Source organism: Anabrus simplex, chromosome 2 (assembly GCF_040414725.1).
Source record: "Anabrus simplex isolate iqAnaSimp1 chromosome 2, ASM4041472v1, whole genome shotgun sequence".
Classification (NCBI taxonomy): domain Eukaryota; kingdom Metazoa; phylum Arthropoda; class Insecta; order Orthoptera; family Tettigoniidae; genus Anabrus; species Anabrus simplex.
The window spans coordinates 388,648,491-388,670,259 of NC_090266.1; the positions used below are offsets into that span (position 1 = coordinate 388,648,491).

Genomic DNA, 21,769 nt, shown 5'->3' on the forward strand with positions numbered 1-21,769 from the left:
AATGTGTTCTATCTCGAAAACCATTCGGATTAGGGCATATATCCATTTGAATTTCTTTGCTTCAAATGATCGTTCCTGTCATATCCCTGAATATCGGCCGTTCCTCCTGGAACACTCTGCATGTCCATATAATGTAACTGAATCTTACATAAATGAATAATTACACCAGGGCTTTACAACATGATCGCTAGTAAATGTAATATCGACTTTCATGAAGACTGGTCATTTGTGAGGGTCCACTCAGCTTACAACACTGGTTGTTACTTGAGAGAATGCAAGATATGAAATGAAAAGTCGACTACATCCAGTAATAAATGTCCCGTCCTTCCAAACCAAACCCCATGGCACTACAGCCCTTGAAGGGCCTTGGCCTACCAAGCGACCGCTGCTCAGCCGGAAGGCCTGCAGATTGCGAGGTGTCGTGTGGTCAGCACGACGAATCCTCTCGGCCGTTATTCGTGGCTTTCGAAACCGGCGCCGCTATCTCACCGTCAGATAGCTCCTCAATTCTAATCACGTAGGCAGAGTGGACCTTGAACCAGCCCTCAGGTCCAGGTAAAAATCCCTGACCTGGCCGGGAATCGAACCCTGCGCCTCCGGGTAAGAGGCAGGCACGCTATCCCAACACCTCGGGGCCGGCTCGCCCCGTCCTTCCATGAAAATATATTTATTCCTCTCCGACAAACACTCGGGCTAACACATGACGTTCTCAAACGAAATACTTAACTCAACATGACGTTGTTAACATCAGCTCACTTGGCATATTAACCATCAACAAATCTTCCCCCTACTCTCCAAATTCAAATCATCGAGCCCTAAGAATAACTTACCTTCATGAAGCTCCGCTTAGAATCATGGGACAAAATATACCCTTCACCTGCACTGACCTGCGATTTCACACAATATCCGAATCATGGGACAAAAAATTCACAATATCAATTCAGACGTCTCAAAATGTACATGAGCTCTCACGGTTATCCATTGATAACATTCCAGAACTGCATGGCACCTAAACATAACAGGGGGCGGCGCGGCTGTTCAAGCCTGGCTACACCCTGTACCAAAAACAGGTACACACTCAACCGGACAAGATTCCACTCACTGGATCAACACAACTACGTCTGAAATACGGTCGTATAGTTAAGAAATACAACCACTTACTCCATATTTGATGAATAACATTTCCAATATCTACACAAAGACTGGGCCTCACATCTATCCCAAATTAATGTTGAACTACTTACACAACTTCAAATTTTACAAAATCTGAATCTGCCAATACCCACTTCCTCTAGGATTAATCATTTGTTTATGGGACAAAATGTGTTCTTACTATTAGTGTAATTGACTATTAATTTCTAATTAACTTTGGGCACAATCCCTAAGAACGAAGTAAAGCTTCCGGATTTATCTGCTTTCAGCCTTGTATTCGCACTGCAACTACAATATTACTTTTCATGTCCACATGCCGACTCTGATTTCATAACGGACAACTACTCCTTCATCTTACTGAAATGTGGCACCACTCAGCTAAAAAGAAATATAGACGGAACATTAACAAAACTTATACACTTGAAATTAAATAGTAACAGACCTTTTGAGAGATGTGGTATTCCTCGTCATTCTATTCAGATCACCGTCTGTCCCATATGATTTACCCACCATTTTGCTGGCGGGACCTAGTGTTTACAGTGCACTATGTCTTCTGGTATGGGCTAGAGCAATTTTGTTACTTTCATTGATCTGTCTCAGCTTTATCCTTGGCTTTGACAAAATGAAAGTGACTGAGGTATGAGTGATGCTAGTAATGCCATTCCTTCTGCAGCCAGTCTCTGCTATGAATGGTGTGAAAATATTGCTCATAGGGTCAGTTGGTGCATGCATTTCAGTGGGCTTGGCAGACTGATATGTAATAACAACTTCTGGCTCGGTGAGGAAAGCAATGGGAAACTACCTCACTCCTCATTTCCCTAGTACGCCTCTTCAGTGATGCCTAGGCCATCTATGACAGCTGATGGTGGAGCTGTTGAGAATCCAACCAGCCTTCGGGCTGAGGACTAAACATACAACCACTACAATGACCATTATTGATGGATATAGTTTAACAAGATTTAGATTCACCTTGATGATTTACGCATTCCACATATAACACATATATAATACGCAAAGATCCTACATTCGATTCGCGTTGATGGAGTAACGTCTTCTGGTGTAATCAATGAATGAAAACACCACGGCAATAAGCACATGTCTTTCTCTGAGGCGACCGTATCTTTCAGCTGCTTGATGTCTATGACCGGGTGTCTTGGATTGGATAAAGCTTCCTCTTTCACGAAAACATTCTTTTCTCGCCTGAAGCGTATGTATCTATCATTCGTTGTCTCCCGACACAGCTTAACTCCGTTTAAATATCAACACTGAATATGAATCTTAGCCAAGTATATTCTCAATCGCGGATAAAAGGTTCATTACTGCTGAGTAAATCCTACAAGTCTCTCCGAACTTCAAACTTATCTAAGTTTAGCTAAATTGTCAACTACTCCTGAAGAAAAAGTTAAATTTCGAAGACTTGGCCTCAATTAAATTAACATAGGACCCTACGCTCATCAAATATAACCAATTGATTCGCTCTTACAAATGTTAGAATTTTGACGAACACAGTTGAAAATCTTTCTGAGTGTAGATTTCCCGACACGGTGCAATTCCGATACAGACTGACGAAGACACAGACCGCTCGTCCGCAGTTTAATGACGAGGAGTCTCCCATGCTCCGTTTTCCTAATATAGTCACTCCTGACGCTGCCAAATTTTCCAGCATGTACTTGTGGCTGACAGGCAACTTTCTTTCTTACAAAGGATCACAACTGGAAATTAAGCTCACTTGATTTCGAAACTTCGTGCTATCACGCCGATGCTAATATCATAATTCTCAACATATAAAAAATAGGTGTAATTCTCACAGAGTCATCGGCACTAATTATAATCCTGAAATCGTGAAAATTTTAACGGGAAGCGCCTCTCTTATCAGCATCTGCACCACCTGTTGCATTATTCTTTATCTTAACCCGCGAAAATCATACATAATACCAAACGTCAAGAAAAATCGCGAAGTATTAACTTCGACTTCCCAGTGGTTGCGTCGAACTCGGAGAATAATATTTAGGAACGGTCCCCCTTCCAAACTGATCGGAAACTCTTTCGCGTAGAAGAGCGAAGAGATGAAACTCCAAAGAGGCTTGATCGTTTGCCGTGTGTCGCAGCGTCCACGGAGACTATAGATTTCATATTTTAGATAATGGGTTTAATACCGTATTACTGCGCGGAAAGTAAAAAAATCAATGACTTAACGGTGTACCTCATAATAAATATAAACGAAACTATATATGATATGAAGCTTCCACGATTTGTTGAACTATCATTACGTTCTTCGTCCGGGTTGGACCGTGGACCGTGAACTGTTCCACGTATACTTGCGAAAAAAAAATCTGGCCCATATATTTTACGGTGATTTTTAATTTGAAATGAATTGTCTAAGGGACCCGCATTCTCCTTCGTGGATACTTCTAGCAACTTCACTGAGGAATTAATTACCTCCACCCAAAAGATGAGAGCAGGGTAACATTGAACCCTACCTCTACAAGGTTGAATCTGTAATCACATTACATTGGACTAGCACATTTCTCCTTATTTTCTTCAGTCATAGCAAATTTCATTAAGGGCGGATATTTATGATCCACTCTTTGTTTTACACAGACTGTAACATCCTTCACTGGTTCGTATTCGTTCCTCCACATTTAGTTTAAGCCAGTCATACAGAGGAACAGTAAGGTCTGGGTGGTGTCACGTGTTAGTTGCGGTCTACGACTGTTGGCCTAATATTCTGCACGCAGTAGTACGCTATGTGTGTTCAGTCGCACAAGCGTTGGCTGTCTTTCTTTCTTGCTTGCTTACTTTATTTCCTTCTTTCTTTCTTTTTTCTTTCTCTTTCTTTCTTTCTTTCTTTCTTTCTTTCTTTTTTTCTTTATTTCGATAGTCTCTTCTTTGAGATAGGGTGAACTTATTGTGTAGGTGATAGGATTCAGAGTATCATCACAGTTTACGATTACCCTTGCGTTTTGAGAATGTATAAAATGAAATATTTATTTGCCTGCCAAATTTTTCGGGGATGAGTATACATGTAGCCGACACTTCGAGTTCATTACAGTATTCATCAAAGCGACTGATAAACCCCTACTCGATACGAGGTAATCAATCTCCCCGGTAACCAAAATCGTCGACGTCGACAACCTGAGTGATGGCCAACCGGTGGCCCGTGATGTGATATATTACGGCCTCGGACAGACTGAGGTTTAATTTTTAAAATCATAATTTAATCACAGTAACAACGTGGTATTTAGTTTTGACTAGAAAACTTCACAGGTTTACAGTATTTTGCAGTAGACGGCAAGCATTCTAAGTGTTTTGGATATCATACAGCTTGGATCTGGCTTATAGCAATGGACACGTCCTGAAGTTCGAAGAAAAAAGTAAGCATCCTCCAGCTCTTCTCCAATGGTGACGATGACACTAAACAAAATATCGAAATAGTTAAGGACAGATTTATGGCACAATAATTGTGGCCTCTCCCTGCGCGCTTGCTCGCTGAGAATCGGGTTGTCAATTCTAGGTAGCAGCAATGCATCTCAGTTGTTAGTGATATTTATTATTATATTATATTATATTTGCCTTTATTTGTAGTGGCGAAGTTAGGACTCATGGTCCTCTCTTACACTTAACCACACTTCATTAACATAGTACATCTGAGAGCAATATTCATAATCTTATCTTAAAACTACCATTACAAACTAGAAACAAAATATGAAACAAAATAACATAAACTCTATAAATAATCTCAGTCATGTCTTAAACTATCGTTACAAGTTAAAAGTTGATTGACACTAAATACCCTAAGCACAGTAAACGTACATTCATACACACATTCACTCTGCCAGATTCATTCAGCCTGGCGGCACATATCGAGGAGATGCTCACGGCAAGACAACTTGAAGGAATTTAAGGATTGTATGGCTCTAATGTTGTGGGTGAGAGAATTCCATATTCTAGCTCCATTTGCAACAAAGGAACGGCTGAATGCTGCTGACCTGCTGAGAGGGATAGCAAGTGTACTGCCAGAGCGTGTGTTATGCTGGTGGAAAGAGGATAGGAAATTGAGTTGTGAAGATAAGTAGTATGGGATATTCTCTTTTAATACTCGAAAGATTAATACTGCCACGTGGAGGTTTCTATATTATTCAAATTTTAGAAGGGAAAGTTGTCGATAATAAGGGGTAACATGAACATCATAGCGTAAGGAAAAGATAAATCTAATACACGAATTCATAGCACGTTGTAATCGGTTTAGTTGTTCTCTCGTGGCATCAATTAGTACTACGTCACAGTAGGAAAATATAGCGAGGATAAGAGTATTTATAAGCCTAATTCTCATGTTTAGTGTCAGCATATTTTGATGATATTTTAGTGGATGAAAGGACGCGTACACTTTTCTACAGATATTTGTAATGTGCTCTCCCCAGTTAAGATTCTCGTTTATAATTACACCAAGATTTCTTACCGAGTTTTCGTACGGAATAATTTTACCAGATAAAGTTAGTGGAGGAATGTTTTTGTTTCTTGCCGCACTGATTTGTTTCGTCTGCCCAACAATAATAGCTTTAGATTTTGATGGATTAATTAAAATACAGTTTTCATGAGCGTATGCACAGATATTATTTAAATCAGAGTTCATATAACCTATTGCTTGATTGATGTCTGAAATTTTGGAATGGTAATAAATCTGCAGATCGTCAGCATACAAGTGGTATTTACAGTGTCTTAGCCGTGTCGATATATCGTTAATATAGATAACAAAGAGAAGTGGTCCAAGTACAGAGCCTTGTGGTACTCCTGAAAATTTCATTACCCATTCGGATGACCTATTCTGAATAATTACGCGTTGTTTTCGTTCCGTAAGATATGAGAGAAAGAATTCTAGGGCTGTCTGTCCAAGGTGAAGCGATTTCAATTTGGCAACCAATACGTCTATATTTACTGTGTCAAAAGCGCTGCTAAAATCAAGAAGTGTAAGTAACGTCACCTGCCTTTCGTCCATAGCGCGTCTCATGTCGTCTGTAACTTTCAGCAGGGCAGTGGCCGTACTGTGTCCCTTTTAGAAACCCGATTGTAAAGGGTCAACTAGTTTGTATTTATTTAAATAGTCGGTTAATTGCACGTGTACTATGCGTTCAAGAGGCTTGGAGAGAAATGAAAGTATGCAAACAGGTCGATAATCTGTTATAAGTACAGGTGAGGAAGTTTTGGGATCAGGATTTATAATGGCATTTTTCCACATTTTTGGAAAGAGGCCACTTATGAGGCACGTGTTGTATATATGAGTAATGGCAGGAAGAATAATGTCAATGATGTGTTGTATTATGAGTATGGGTATTTCATCAGGTCCCACAGCAGATAATGTAATTGATAATACCTCGCGTTTCACGTCAATCTCTGTGACTTCGCGAAATTCAAAGAATGGCCTATTTGGTGGTGGGTGGTTCAGAAGAGATTTTATAGTCTGTGATATTGTGCGTATTTCCGGTTTAATTTTTACTTCAGAAAAATGAGCATTCAATCTCTCCAGAGAGATGTCTGGATTACATGGCTGGGGCAAAGCTTTCCCAATTCCAATGGAACGAAGTTGTTTCCAAGTGTTTGGCACATTTAAATTTCCAGCCAGGTGATTGTAAAAAGAAAATTTCTTATTTCGAATTATTACTTTAATTCTATTCCGAAGTTGTCGATACTGTTCAAGCGCTCTGGAAGAGTGTGTGCGTCTGTAGAGCCGGTGTAACGCGTCACGGTGAGACATCATTTGTTTAATGTCATCGGTCAGCCATGGAGAAGGAGGTCGGGAGACTTTGGCCGTACGCTTAGGTGCATGTTTATCAAGCAGACCAAGTATAAGTGAACTTAAAGTTTCAACTTTCTTATCGATACCGTTTACATTTTTTACATCATCCCAAGGACTATTCAAGGCGTCAACTCTCAGATGATCTAAGTTTATATGTTTACACTCAGAGAAAATATCTGTCCCTTTTGGAAGGAAGGAATTCTGCTTGCGGGTACATGTTTCTACACACTGAAGTAAGGTGGTTATCTCGCAGTCAGATTCTGCTGATATTCTTTCGTTGTCAAATTGTCACATTTCTAAGTGAACATATTTCAAACTCTGTTGAACTGCAGAAAAGTCTCGAAAAAACCTTATTCTCAGAAAATTCGACTTTTCTCGCTGACGTCACTCAAAATGCGAATGTCTTAAATTTACAGTTGCAGAGAAAACACCAAGCAGTACGTCAAATGGCCATCTTTCGTGACAATTCCGCAGAATGTTTGAATTATTTAGGTTTGCATTAGGAAATAAAAATTTACTACATTTCCCTTGTCACAAACTATCGGCGGAAGAGGACATGGAATTAGGGGAATATGCTGAAACTAGCAGTTTCCCGCGGCTTCGCTTCCGTGGATTTAGTAATTTGTTGAAAGTAATCGTATAATCACTGAATAATCATTAGTACCATTTACCCCAGAAACTCTTTACAAACCACGTTTGTGGTATTACCTTTTGGGGCTGGGTTGACAATTCGACATAGATCTGTACGTGTGAGAAAGTCTTCTCTCAAGTCGAAAAAATGTTTCTTTATTTTTTAAAGAGATTCCAAATACCTAATTCCACGTCTGTAACATCTTCAGTTTTTGAGATGCGAGTATCCTCATAAATATTAATTCAACACTTTTTCCACTTCTTTTCACCCCCCCCCCCTTTAAGTGCCTTTTCCGAAAATAAAAACCTCCTGTATGTTTAAAGGACTTTCCAAATACCAAGTTTCACGTCTGAAACATGTTAAGTTATTGACTTATATTCTGTAGGTGTACCGGTACTCAATTTAAAAATTCGCCCGCTTTTCCAATTCCTTTCACCCTCTTAATTGGATATTTCGAAAACAAAAAAGTATTTCTTTATTTTTAAAAGAGGTTTGAAATGACAATTTTCACGTCTGTAACATCTTCAAATTTTGAGATATAATTATTCACATAAAAAAATTGAATTTTTCAAAAACAAAAATGAAGGTATTTTTAAAATATATCTCGAAAACTCAATAGTTTAAAGACATGAAAATTGGTTTTTGGAATCTCCTTTAAAAATATACACGTACATTTTGCTTTCGGAAAATCCTGTTAAGGGGGTGAAAAAAGGTGAAGAAAGGGTTGAATACCTTTTATGAAGATACTTATATCTCATGAAAATTGGTATTTGGAACATACTTTAAGAATACAGATCTCACGGGATCCGGTGTTTCAACACGGCTACGGCCGTTGGTACTTAATAGTTTGTATTCATGCAATATTTAAGTGGGCAGAAATAAGGGTCCTCAGAGATACCCATACAAGTACCTCCGCTGTTAATTTGAAGGGTATTCTTGCCTCCCAAGTTTTTCCTAGAAGGATAGTCTCGGATAATGCAACCATATTTCAGAGTGAAGAGTTTACAGTTCTGCGCTTGAAGGGGAATTTCATCACAACAGGACACCCGGCTACAAACGGACTGGCAGAAAGACATGTTCAGACTTTTAAAGCAAACTCCCAGCGTCTTCAAATGAAAACATTTTAGTTCAAAGCAAAGTCGGGAAAATAATGCTCTAAAAATGAAATGGCGTATAGCTATTAGTGCCGTGAGATCCCAGGACGGGTTCGGCTCGCCAGGTGTAGGTCTTTTTATTTGATGCCCGTAGGTGACCTACGCGTCGTGATGAGGACGAAATGATGATGAAGACAACACACACACCCAACCCCCGTGCCAGAGAACTTAACTAATGATTGTTAAAATTCCTGACCCAACCGGAAATCGAACCCGGGACCCCTATGACCAAAGGCCAGCACGCTAACCATTTAGCCATGGGGCTGGACAATAATGCTCTGATTGCAGACAACTCCACTGTGTAACGGACTCGTCACATCACCGGCATCTACTTCAAGGAAATTCGCCATGCACATAACCCTCATCATTCTATTATTGTTATGGACTCACCTTCATTACGATAACACGCCGTATTTCTCTCTGCAACTGGGACACAACAACCTCATAGCAAATATTAATTGAAAATCATATACTCTCTACGGACTGCAGCTCTATTCATCTTCGTCATCTACTGTTAACTGAGTATCTTCTTGCCCACTCGTACTCTTGATGACGTCACACGATACGATTTTGTTTGCCGCGTACGCTCCCGTAACATCTGGAATGTGCTCGATCTGTTTCTCCTCAATTGTTTCCCCTCTACTCTAGCATATATAAACCAGGCTTTTCTCCGTGTTAATTGAGATGGACCTTAGCCTGTGTGGTGGGTGGAACGCCAAATATCGTCTCCGTCATTATGGAACTGTGCACATGAGTGCTTTTCCTGTCTTAGTGCAACGAACTTTGAGTTGAGGTATGACAAACATTTCTATTTTTTCTTGCAAATTTGGAACTTTAGAAGGAATAACCTTCCCTTTGGAAATTTAATTTGGGAGCATGGCATTTACTAACCAAGTTTTCACCTTCTTTCTATCTACGAATTATATCAAGTTAAGAACTCGGGTGCAACTCTTTCTCGAGCTGTGCGTGTTCTATGTCTAGTGCTTCCCGAGCCCCATGCATGCTTACGCATGAACTGTCTTTCGGATTCATGATTATAATTATGTGAGTTTGGAATGAGACTGTCAGCTTCCTTAAATAACCATGATTTCGACCTGGTCGATGATCTTACTAAACATGACATATTGTGATTGACTGGTAATAGATGCAGTTTCCTATCTATGTTAATTTATTCCTGACCGTTCTATGGACTTCACTTTGGAGGACTTTTGTATTGTATCTTATGCTTTTTTGAGATTGTGACTTTGCAACATTTTTTGTATTTTCTGCTAATCTTATTAACTTGTCGTTAGGTAGGGATATTTTCCGTTTTTCCTGCCTCTTCATTTCCTTTCCTGGTTCTTTCTCTCTTATTGTCTTTCTCGTAGGTATTATCTTGAAGCATATTGCAAACTTTGAATTTAATGGTTGAGAAAGTACCATCTTTGTATAGTTTAGTGGTATTTCGAGGAAATTTTGTAAAAATTTTGGTTTGATTTGTTCCAATACATTTGTCATCAAAATTTATAGTAGTTTTTTTCTGGTTTTCTAATCTCGAACCCATCATGTTTCTTACTTGACTTGCCACACTCTGTTATTCAACGCTTATGTGTACGGTTTCCACTGCGCTATTTCTTAAGTAGGGCGAGAGTGCAATCTGTCTTGCCATTCCAACCACCATTATTACCACGGCCTCTGTTTACCCATCTGATATAACTGGATGGTGTGAATTCTATGAACACATCCATCTTGAAACTTCACTGTGCTATGAATTATAGGGGACCTTTCCTTCTTATTATTGATATTATTTGTATAACCAGTACAACTGGTATGCGAAAAATCTCCTGCAGAAGTACAATTGAAGTGAAAAATAACAACACAACTTCATGCTATCCTTCCAAATCATCCACAGCCTTCGCAGTCTATATCCCAATGTCTCCTTTTATGGAGGGGAGTCCGGACTCGCCTGTTGCAGAACAACAAACTCGTGAGGATGCTCGGTAAAGGAGACATTACCTTATCATTTTGGACGACACTGGCAGATCTCTGAAAAAGAACGTCGACCATTTGGGAAGAACAGACATCCAGCCAAAATAACTCTCTCATTTCGGCCAATCGAATCACTCAACGTCCCCACAATGCGAGAGAACCTAAACCTTTCTCAGTTCGATTTCCCCACTGCCTGAAGATGTTCGGGTGGAGGCTCCTGACACCAAACCTGTTCTTCATGTCGGTCTTCAGATAAGTTCAACGGGACCATAAAATCTCCCAGTTAGACCGCACGATTACATCATGTGAGCAAGACAATGGTGATTTCTATTTTTAATGCTGTGATTTCCAAGTGTCTTAAGCAAGAGCGTAATTTCCAATGTTGTGAACAAAATATACTCTGGAGAAAATTACGATTTCAGATATCTTAAGAAAAATTGTGGATTATTTAGTGTTGTGAGACTGGATTCAAATCTTGGATTGGATTTTTTTGGAAGTGGTTTAACGCCCCCACTAACATATCGAAGACTTTCGGTGACATAAGCATTGGAAAGAGCCAAGATCGGGAAGGAAGAGGCTTTGGCCTCAGTTAAAGTACAGCCCAAGCATTTGCTTGGTAAGAAAATGGGAAAAAACGGAATATCATCTTCAGGGCTGCCGACTAAACGCACGGCCAACTCACTCAATTAACTCTAATTTGTTCTATGTGATGAACGCAAATGAGCATCTTACCTATTTTCATTCTGAGAAGTTTCAAGAAACGGAATTTTTATTTTGTGTGCGTAGAAAATGTTCACATTTATGTCATTGTTATTACCTCAATTGTTTTCTTTCTTTGTCTTAATTTTAAATTAAGTGTGAGTGTGATTTTCTTGCATTATCAATGGTTTGTAAGATGATTTCCCATTGTGCTTTCTTTTAAAATGTCTCAAATTATAGTGGAAGAGAATGTCGTGTATCACCACCATCATACACCCTCTCATGTTTTATATTACTTAAAATAACCATTGAGGAAAGGGAAGCAAATGGGAAAATTATCATTTGAAATAAATAACTGTTAATCGTAGACATATATGAGACTAAAATCTCACTCACCGCTGAAATACAAACTCTTAAAACATCTACCACATGCAGAATGTCTCTTAATTAATATTTCATTTCATTATGAACACGTAGTCCTTCACAGTTAACACCGTGTAAACTATAACTCTATGGGAACTACGACACCTAGTCGCTTCATTACGAATTCCCTCTTTCCGCCTATCCCCTTATTTCTACCTGCCTTGCTTGCATTTCGTGTATGACAAGGATTCACTTCTACACGGACTAATCGACCTGAATAATAAATCATATGTGGGCGTTAGAGAGGACTAAGCTCCATTAATTGAGAGATCATGCCCTGATCTGTTTACTTGCAATATTTAATCCCTAGATTCGTGGTGTGGCCGTCATACTAGGCCTACATATTTTATTTCACCCACCGAAATCACAATCAGAATATTCATCATGCCTTTTACCTGATCTCTCCATATCATCATACGTTTGCCTGCTATTGGAAGTATCAGTTGTCTGTGACGATCAATTCAAAATGCCGGAAATGAATGAAGATAGCAGGCGTGTCCAGGTAGAGGTGAATTAAGGGGTACAATCGTCAGATAAATACTAACATTAGAATATATTATTTTCTTGCTAAACTCACTGAAATATGTATTAAATTAATGATCCCAGACACGTTCCTTCAATCAATCAATCAATCAATCAATCAATCAATCAATCAATCAATCAATCAATCAATCAATCAATCAATCAATCAATCAATCAATCAATCAATCAATCAATCAATCAATCAATCAATCAATCAATCAATCAATAGTGATCTACATTTAGGTCAGTCCCCCAGGTGGCATATTCCCTATCTGTTGTTTTCGTAGCCTTTTCTTAAATGATTTCAAAGAAATGGGAAATTTATTGAACATCTCCCTTGGTAAGTTACAGTATTACAATCCCTAACACCCCTTCCTAAAAACGATTTTTTGCCCCAATTTGTCCTCTTGAATACCAACTTTATATTCATATTGTGATATTTCCTACTTTTAGGGCCGTTTTCCCCAAACGAGATTAAACTAGGTTTATTTTAATCTGGTTTAAGTGTGAGTTTAAACTAACATTCATTTTCCCCATGCTGGTTTAAACTTTGTATCAAGTTTAAACTTGGTTCAAAGTTAAACCTTCTACATTGTTGGTTTAAACTGCTGTTTATATTCAACCTTCTTGACATTTTATTAACGTATCTGTGATTTTCCCAGTAGAAGGGTTAGTTTTGACTACCAGTAGTGCAGCGCTTTAATAGAATACGTACTAAAATTATAACCTAATATTAGCAATAGAAAAATGGGAGAATTTATTGAAGTCTTTGGTTAAATAGGAAATAATTTTGATGTGCAAGTGAGGTTAAGAAGCAGCATTCGAACAAAAGTTTACAAACTTGGAAAATCGGATGTAACGGAGTTTTTTTGATGGATTTATAATTCATAAGCGAACAGCAAGGATTGTCTAGTATCGAAGAAGGATTCATTTAAAACGTCAACTGCACGAAATAATGCTATTTCGCTAGAGGCAATGATTCTGGTTGCTTTAAGATATTAAGCAGCAGGCATTTTTCTTATTAACAACGGGGACCACAGACCATAAATTGCAGTCTCCTTATAATAGTATATACTGTAATATACTATTGGTGGTATGAATACTGTAATGTAAAGCATAAAAATATTCCTACATAAGTCGTGTAATACGTCCGGTCATCATGCCACGCCTGGTGGCTGTGGTGTGCTAAAACGTTAGGTCAGCATCGTCTGAGTCCGTGACTAGATGGTTCGAATCCAGGTTGTCGAAAATATTTTTACCATCAGAATGTTGACCGGCACGGTAGGAGAGGCGGTGGTATACAACTTCTAATCGCTAGATTATATATTTATAGGATCAGAAAAACAATAAAGTGTTTCATGCTTGCTAGTAAACTTGTAATAGAATAAATTATAGTTTCGAATGTTTCATCGTAACTATTGCCAGCATACCAGCAATATAAATATTAATGCTATAGGGAGAAGGGTATTGTGCATACAGTACGACATATCGCGAACTTGGTTATGTTATAAACGAATATGGAATCCAGTAATACATCTCCTCAGTGGTCTGTCTGCTGGATCCAAGGTTTGTGAGATTGATCCCGACCGAGGGCGATGGATTTTAATAGGAGATAGATCCCGAGAATGCTTGGAATTTATTTACTTCAAGTTCACATAAATGTTGATTTTCTGAGGAAAGGAATACCGTAGGCCTATTGCTGAAAGACGAGGATTTTAATATTTCAACGTTCCCGTGTGTTCCGTAAGACAATACAGACATCAAAAGACACGTATTAGGCCCACGGTACTTGTTTATGGTAAAGTATGACAGAGAAAAGTAAGAAATAAAAGTGCGTTCCAAGAAATTGTAGACAGCAATAGGTAAAATTATGACACAACACTTCGCACAAATGTAAACAATTTATTTATCAGTAAAGCTAATATCCCGCCGAATTTGTTCTTTATTCACTACGTACGATAGCATTAATTGGCCACAAACAGCTGATATTATTACAAAAATGTCGGTCATTGAATTACTTGGCTCTGATTGGCCAATTCCAATCGACCATGCCTTCGACTATTCCTTCAGTGCAGCCAACGTTAGCGCCAACGACAGCTCGCCCGTTTAAACTAAACGAGTGTCAGAAATTGGTGGAGAAAATGGACGCAAGTTTAAACTAAGTACTAAAGTTAAACGGGTTTAATTTATACCAGGTTTAACTCGATTTGGAGAAAATGGCCCTTAAAGACACAACTCTAACTTATTCGTCTACTAATGTCACTTCACGCCTTCTCTCCACTAACAGTTCGGAACACACCACCTAGTTGAGCAGTTCCTCTCCTTTCTCCCAATTCTTCTCAGCACAAAATTTGCAAAATTTTTGTAACGCTACTCTTTGGTCGTAAATCACCCAGACAGAAAAAATCGAGCTGCTTTTCTTTGGACTTTTTTCCAGTTCCCGAATCAAGTAATCCTGGTGAGTGTCCCATACAATGGAACCATATTCTAGTTGGGGTTTACCAGACTTATATGACCTCACCTTTACATCCTTACTACAATCCCGAACACCCTCATAACTATGTGCAGAGAACTGTACCCATTATCTGCAATCCCATTTATGTGATTACCCCAAAGAAGATATTTCCTTATATGAACACCTGGGTAATTACAATGATACCCATAAGGAACTTTAACCCCACCAACGCAGTAATTAAAACTGAGAGGACTTTTGCTATTTGTGAAACTCACAAGACTTTTAACCCCGTTTATCATCATACCATTGCCTGCTGTCCTTCTCACAACATTATCGAGGTCATTATGCAGATGCTCACAAACTGGTATCTTATTTATCATCATCCGCAAAACGCCTTATTTCTGATTCCACTTCTTTACTCATATCACACACATATATATATATATATATATATATATATATATATATGAAAACATAAAGCTCCAATAATACTGCCTTGAAGAATTCCCACCTCAATTATTAAAGGGACAGATAATGCTTCGCCTACTCTAATTCTCTGAGTTCTATTTTCTAGAAATATATCCAGCCATTCAGTCACTCTTTTGTCTAGTCCAACTGCACTCATTTTTGCCAGTAGTCTCACATGATCCACCCTATCAACTGCCTTAGACAGGTCAATCGCGATACAGCCCATTTGACCTCCTGAATTCAAGGTATCTGCTATAACTTAGTAGAATCCTACAAGTTGAGCTTCAGTGGAATAACATTTTCCTAAACCCGAACTGCCTTCTGTCGAACCAGTTACTAATTTCACAAACATGTCTAATAAAACCAGAAAGAATAATTTTCCAAAGCTTACATGTAATGCATGTCAAACTGATTGGTCTGCAATTTTCAGCTTTATGTCTATCACCCTTTCCTTTATACACAGGGGCTACTATAGCAACTCTCCATTCAGTTGGTATAGCTCTTTCATGTCAACAGTAATCAAGTAAGCACTTTTGATATGGCAATATATCCCAACCTATTGTCTTCCATATATCCCCAGAAATCTTACCGCTATCAGTTCCTGCAGATTTTCTAGTTTTCAACTTTTGTATCTTACTGTAAATGTCGTTGTTATCATAGGTAAATTTTAATACTTCTTTAGTCACATCCTCTATCTGGACATTATCGTTGTAACCAACAATCTTTACATACTGCGGACTGAATACTTCTGCCTTTTGAAGATCGTCACATATACACTCCCCTTGTTCATTAATGCTGCCTGGAATGTACTTTTGGAACTTGTTTATGCCTTGAAGTACCAATATATACCCTTCTCTTTTTCACTGAAATTTGTATGACTGCCGGTTATGTTTGCCATCATGTTATGCTTAGCTGATTTCTTTGTTACATTCAATTTCTTAGTAAGTTCCTTAAATTTCTCCTTACTTCCATAGCCTTTTCTAACTATATTTCTTTCCAATATGCACCTCCTTCTTAGTCTCCTTACTTCTGTGTTATAATATAGAGGGTTTTTGCCATTCCTTACCACCTTTATAGGTTTTCACATTTCTCAACAATTGCTTTAAACCCATCCCAGAATATGTTTACATTTTTATTTACCGTTTTCCTGCGATCATAATTACCTTTCAAATACTCCCTCATGCCGGTTTTATCAGCCATATGGTTCTGCCTAATAGTCCTAATTTTATGACCTTCCTCTCTATCACATTTATTTTTAACTACGACAAAAAACAGCCCCGTCATCACTAAACCATCTATCACTTCAGTTTCTCTATAAATGTCATGTGGTTTACCGGCACCACGTCCAGAATATTCTTCCCCCTAGTTGGTTAAATCACTTTCAGAACCAGCTGTCCTCCCCATATTAACTTATTGTCATTTTGTTGGTCGTGATTCCTGTCGTTCGCATTACCTTCCTAATTGACATTTTGTAAATTGAGATCAACCGCTACAAACGCATTCCTTTCCATACCGTTTCACACATAGCTGATTACCTTATCAGATAATTCTTAATCAGCGTCAGCGCTAAGCTTTCTCGCTCTGTACACTCGAAAAACATCAAGATGTCTACTGTCTTTAGAAATGAGCCTTACACCTAGAATTCCATGTTTGTCATAATTAAACTTTTCGTAGCTTACAAATTCTTCTTTCACCAGAATTAATACTCACCCTCCTACCATTCCTATCCTATCTCAACGATACACACTCCAGTCCCGTAAGAATATTTATGCATCAATTATATCATTTCTCAGCCATGATTCAACTCCTATTATAATATCTGGGAAGCATATATCTATTATATTCTTTCATTCTATTCCTTTCTTTACAATACTCCTACAGTTCAACACTAGCATTTTTATGTCATCCCTACTTGACCTCCGGATCCCTTTACCCTTATCACCGCTCCCTAGGCCATCCCGTTTCCCTGAATGCACCTCCCTATTACCCTTCCAAACAAATGTTCTAACTTACCGTACCACTGCGGTTTAAGTGAAGGCCATCTGAGCACATATCTCACCCATTGTAATCTGTTAGTCTCATTCAGAGTTCCCCATATACCCACTCCACAGTCTCATTGAAATCCACAATCACCTTCTCTCCTATAAAGCATTCCACTGATAAAAATCTCCGCATCCTTAAACTCCACCCGTGCTGCATTTACCAGGTCCCACACATCCCCAAATAGGTCAGTTCTTAAACCTGCTTGCCTTAGGGTTTTTGTACCAATGTGAAACACTACCACCTTCTCCTTTCCTTCCACCTTCTCCTCTACTAACCTCAACATCTGCCTCAACCTAATTCCTGGATAACACTCTACCCTGTTTCCCTTTCCTCCACACATTTTCACCACATGTCTAACAATGGAATCTCCCACGACAGTAAGGTAATTAATATACTACTACAGTGCAATAGGGGCTGCCTGGCCGAGGCGGTAAAGGCGTGCTGGGTTAGCCCGGAAGGACGTGGGTTCGAATCCCCGCCAGGAAGTCGTGAAATTTAAGAAACGAGATTTCCACTTCCGGAGGTGCATATGGCCCTGAGGTTCACTCCGCCTACACCAAAAATGAGTACCAGGTTAATTCCTGGGGGCAAAGGCGACCGGGCGTACAGCTAACCACACTACCCCATCACGTACCGAGGTTAACAATGGTGAAAGACTTTACCTTCCACTCCTCCAGGGGCCTTCATGGCCTGTACGGAGGTGACTTTGCTTTGCTTTGCTTTTTACTATAGTACAATAATAATTAGTCGTACTATATTTTTATCCTACCTCACCCTAACAGGATGATGTCTTCGTGTCCTAAACCAACAGGACATTCCTTAACTTTTTGTACTGATACAAAGTCATAAAGTTAGTCAACATAGTAGACCATATCGATAATTTGTTTTGTGATTACAACATTATAAAATAGATGTGAACTAGCATTTTGTGGAAAATGATTGAAATAAAATGTTTCTACTAGTTCTCAGCACAAGTAAATAATTAAGCACATAACTATGTGTTGTTTATGCCTGTTGGTAAGCATTACTGCAAATGGAGAACTAATACAGGATAATACAAAATACTTTTCAACGCTACTGTATGCAGAGACAAAAATATCATGATGGTTACCAGCTTCCCCAACAGTCGGGTTACTCAAGTGAGTGAGAATACATGCGTGGGTGTGTTTGGAAGAGCTGAAAAGCGTAACTAAAGCTCCGCTAACATACGTGTCCGATTAATTCATACTGATCATCGGCAATTGAATAAAAATGTAATTACTCCCGGAGTTGCATTTGATATAAATTCCGTCTTCTCCGTTTTGTTGTTCGTGGTTTTCTCCTCAAAAATACGCTGTCCTAGGTTCTTAGAGCATGTGACAATGAGCCTATATACTTACGCCATGCACAGTGACTCACTGTGCAGTCATTGCCTGACATACCTTGTGCCGACGATTGTGTGTTTTGGGGATATGAATGAGGATTTTTCGTTACACACACACAGAATATATTAGCTGTTATTTAAAATTGTTTGATAAACCGTTTACTCCCGTCTTTGTCTGTTTTTTATCCTCAACTTTCATAACGAAATGCTTTCTTCCGAGACATTTTGTTTATCAATGCTTAAATCTATAATTGCCCGGGTACATTTCTGGTGTTTACTAATCATATGATACGTTAAAATAACATGCAATATAACTTCTGGAGTCTTACTTATTATAATTGTCTTTCAGCTATGTTGGCGCCCAGGTTTTAACCCTGTCGCGTATTAAAATTTCTTGAAATTACCTTGCAAAATAAATTCACGGAATTCCTTTGAAGCTCCGTTAGTTAATTATGATAAATTCGATATTGATGTGCCGTAATAATGGGATACAATAGTTTAGTAGAAATGACGATTATGCAGAGAGTGAAGATTGTATTACCTTCTCGACGTAGTTGTCAAGACCCTTGTTGTCTATCCACCACGTTATCTTGGCAGGCGGACGGGAGCCCACAGACTGACACTCAATTTCGTATTTGCGGTCTGCTGACAGTGGTTGGTTGCTACTCAGAATTGCTGCGCTCAAAGGTTTAACTGAAAGAGAAAAAAAGAGAAGTAAAATTATTAGTTATGAAGTTTAATAATAAATTCTTCAATATTGGCGTACATTTTTCATTGATGATAACAGTTATATTGAAATGTCTGCTTGATTAGTGTTACTGACGTCGAATAATTCATTAAAGTCATAATAACAAGTGGACATGGTAGTATTAATACAATTTCAGTATTTACGATGATGAAGTATATACCATGTTTAGAACAAACAACATTATACGCTTTGTGTAGCTTCCGAGTAGGCGAGGAATCCAAGTTGGCTGTGAAAACACTCGATTTTGAAAAGTTTTATCTTGGACGTGAAGAGGCTAAAACGAAGCAAGTACCATATTGTGCCATATTGGATTTGATTTGAATTTTTATGTGCAATTCACTTTATTACTGCTATTCGTGTTAATATGAAGAATTTTCAGTTAACTTCAAATATCCTAGAATATTGTTATTCAGTGACTGAACATCTACGTCAAACAGTGTATCGTCGCTGCCGGGACAAAACCTCCTATGTGAAATATTTTAGCTTAGAACTTTGGCATCGGGCGAGTTGGCCGTGCGTGTAGAGGCGCGCGGCTGTGAGCTTGCATCCGAGAGATAGTAGGTTCGAATCCCACTATCGGCAGCCCTGAAAATGGTTTTCCGTGGTTTCCCATTTTCACATCAGGCAAATGCTGGGGCTGTACCTTAATTAAGGCCACGGCCGCTTCCTTCCAACTCCCAGGCCTTTCCTATCCCATCGTCGCCATAAGACCTATCTGTGTCGGTGCGACGTAAAGCCCCTAGCAAAAAAAAAAGAACTTTGGCCAATAAGGTTCTGGCATCTAAGGTGCAATATTGTGTGAATATTGTCAAGGCATTCTCGCTCTTGAAAGCCACCGTGGCTCAGGCGCCAGCCTCTCGCCGCTGGATTTCGTGGTTCAAATCCCGGTCACTCCATGTGAGATTTGTGCTGGACAAAGCGGAGGCGGGACAGGATTTTCTCCGGGGACTCCGGTTTTCCCTGCCATACTTCATTCCAGCAACACTCTCCAATGTCGTTTCATTTCATCTGTCATTCATTAATCATTGCCCCAGAGGAGTGTGACAGGCTTCGGCAGCCGGCACAATTCCTATCCTCGCCGCTGGATGGGGGCTTCATTCATTCCATTCCTGACCCGTCGAGTGACTGGAAACAGGCTGTGGATTTGCATTTTCATTTTCGCTCTTCATAATGTATGTGCTGCGGGTCAGTATATCTCCAAAAATATTACCACATAGGAGGTTTTGTCCCGGCAACGACGATATGTTTTGCTTTGACTAGGTTTCTTCGTTTGTCCTGTTAAACGTTTCCGTGTATTAATGTGAGACATGTATGTTATTGGTTCTGTTATGCACTATTTAATAGATGTTGAAAATTTGTTCAAAACAACTATACAGTCACTGTCTTCATCACATAGATCATTTTGATTCATCCTGGGAAGGGGAAAGGAAGAAATAATGAGTAAGTAATACGTTTCTTTCCGTGTGGGAGTGTTCCGTTTGTACCGAGTATTAATTTTCATTTTTCAATGTGCACTGGATAGACAGATTGATTTGGCGTGGCCTCATCCCTCCCACACATGCAATGCAAGGCATATAAAGTGAATCAACACACCGATAAGTCATTACGACCATATCATCAAGAATTGATTTAATTAAGTTCTGAAATACTGATTAAATCTAGCAACCAAATGCTCAAGTAATTGTTTATATTTCATCGAAAACTAACTGTACATAAATTCTACAATGAACTCCATCAGAAACTTCACACTATAGAGTTGTAAATATTAATTCGGTGGCTATCAACGGGAGAAGCGTATAGAAACCACATCAACTTGAAAGACCGAAAGCGTGTCGTGAATATGCATGTAGCACATTAGCTCTTGGCTAGATTTACAACCACTAATGCGTGCAGTGTATTTCCTACCGGAAGGTTAATTTAATGGAGAATGGCCGTTCACTTTTAACGAATATGTAAATCCTCCAATCACGTGAACATGACTTATTAATACAAATTAATTACAAGTGAAACAAAAAGAGGTTTTTATTTCCAGAATGACAAGTTTCCTCTATTCAAATGGACATATTAAGATTTCTCATATCGCAAAAATGGAGGAAAAGAGCCTTTTTACTCTTATGTTATGTTTTTCTTTATATTTGTTGTTGTGGTTTGAAGAATCTGTACTTGTCCATTTCAGTGAATGAATTACGTCCCATTGTCAGTAATTATAAATCTTGTTACATTTATGTCTTCATTTTTAATACAAATGTCCTTCAACTGATTTTGTCTTCTCATTGTTAAACCGTCAACATTGAAATGTATGGCTTCTACACAATAACATTAATAATAATCTGCGTTTCATAAAGGGGA

At 38.8% G+C, this 21,769-nt stretch overlaps 1 protein-coding gene across 1 annotated transcript in view; it reads right to left on the reverse strand.

The window, feature by feature from the left end:
• LOC136863558 (nephrin) overlaps nt 1–21,769 on the reverse strand; it is a 1,173,968-nt gene that overhangs the window by 426,447 nt on the left and 725,752 nt on the right. The window contains exon 5 of the mRNA XM_068225991.1: nt 19,214–19,365. Coding sequence (XP_068082092.1) covers nt 19,214–19,365 — 152 coding nt within the window. The remainder of the gene's footprint in view (nt 1–19,213; nt 19,366–21,769) is intronic.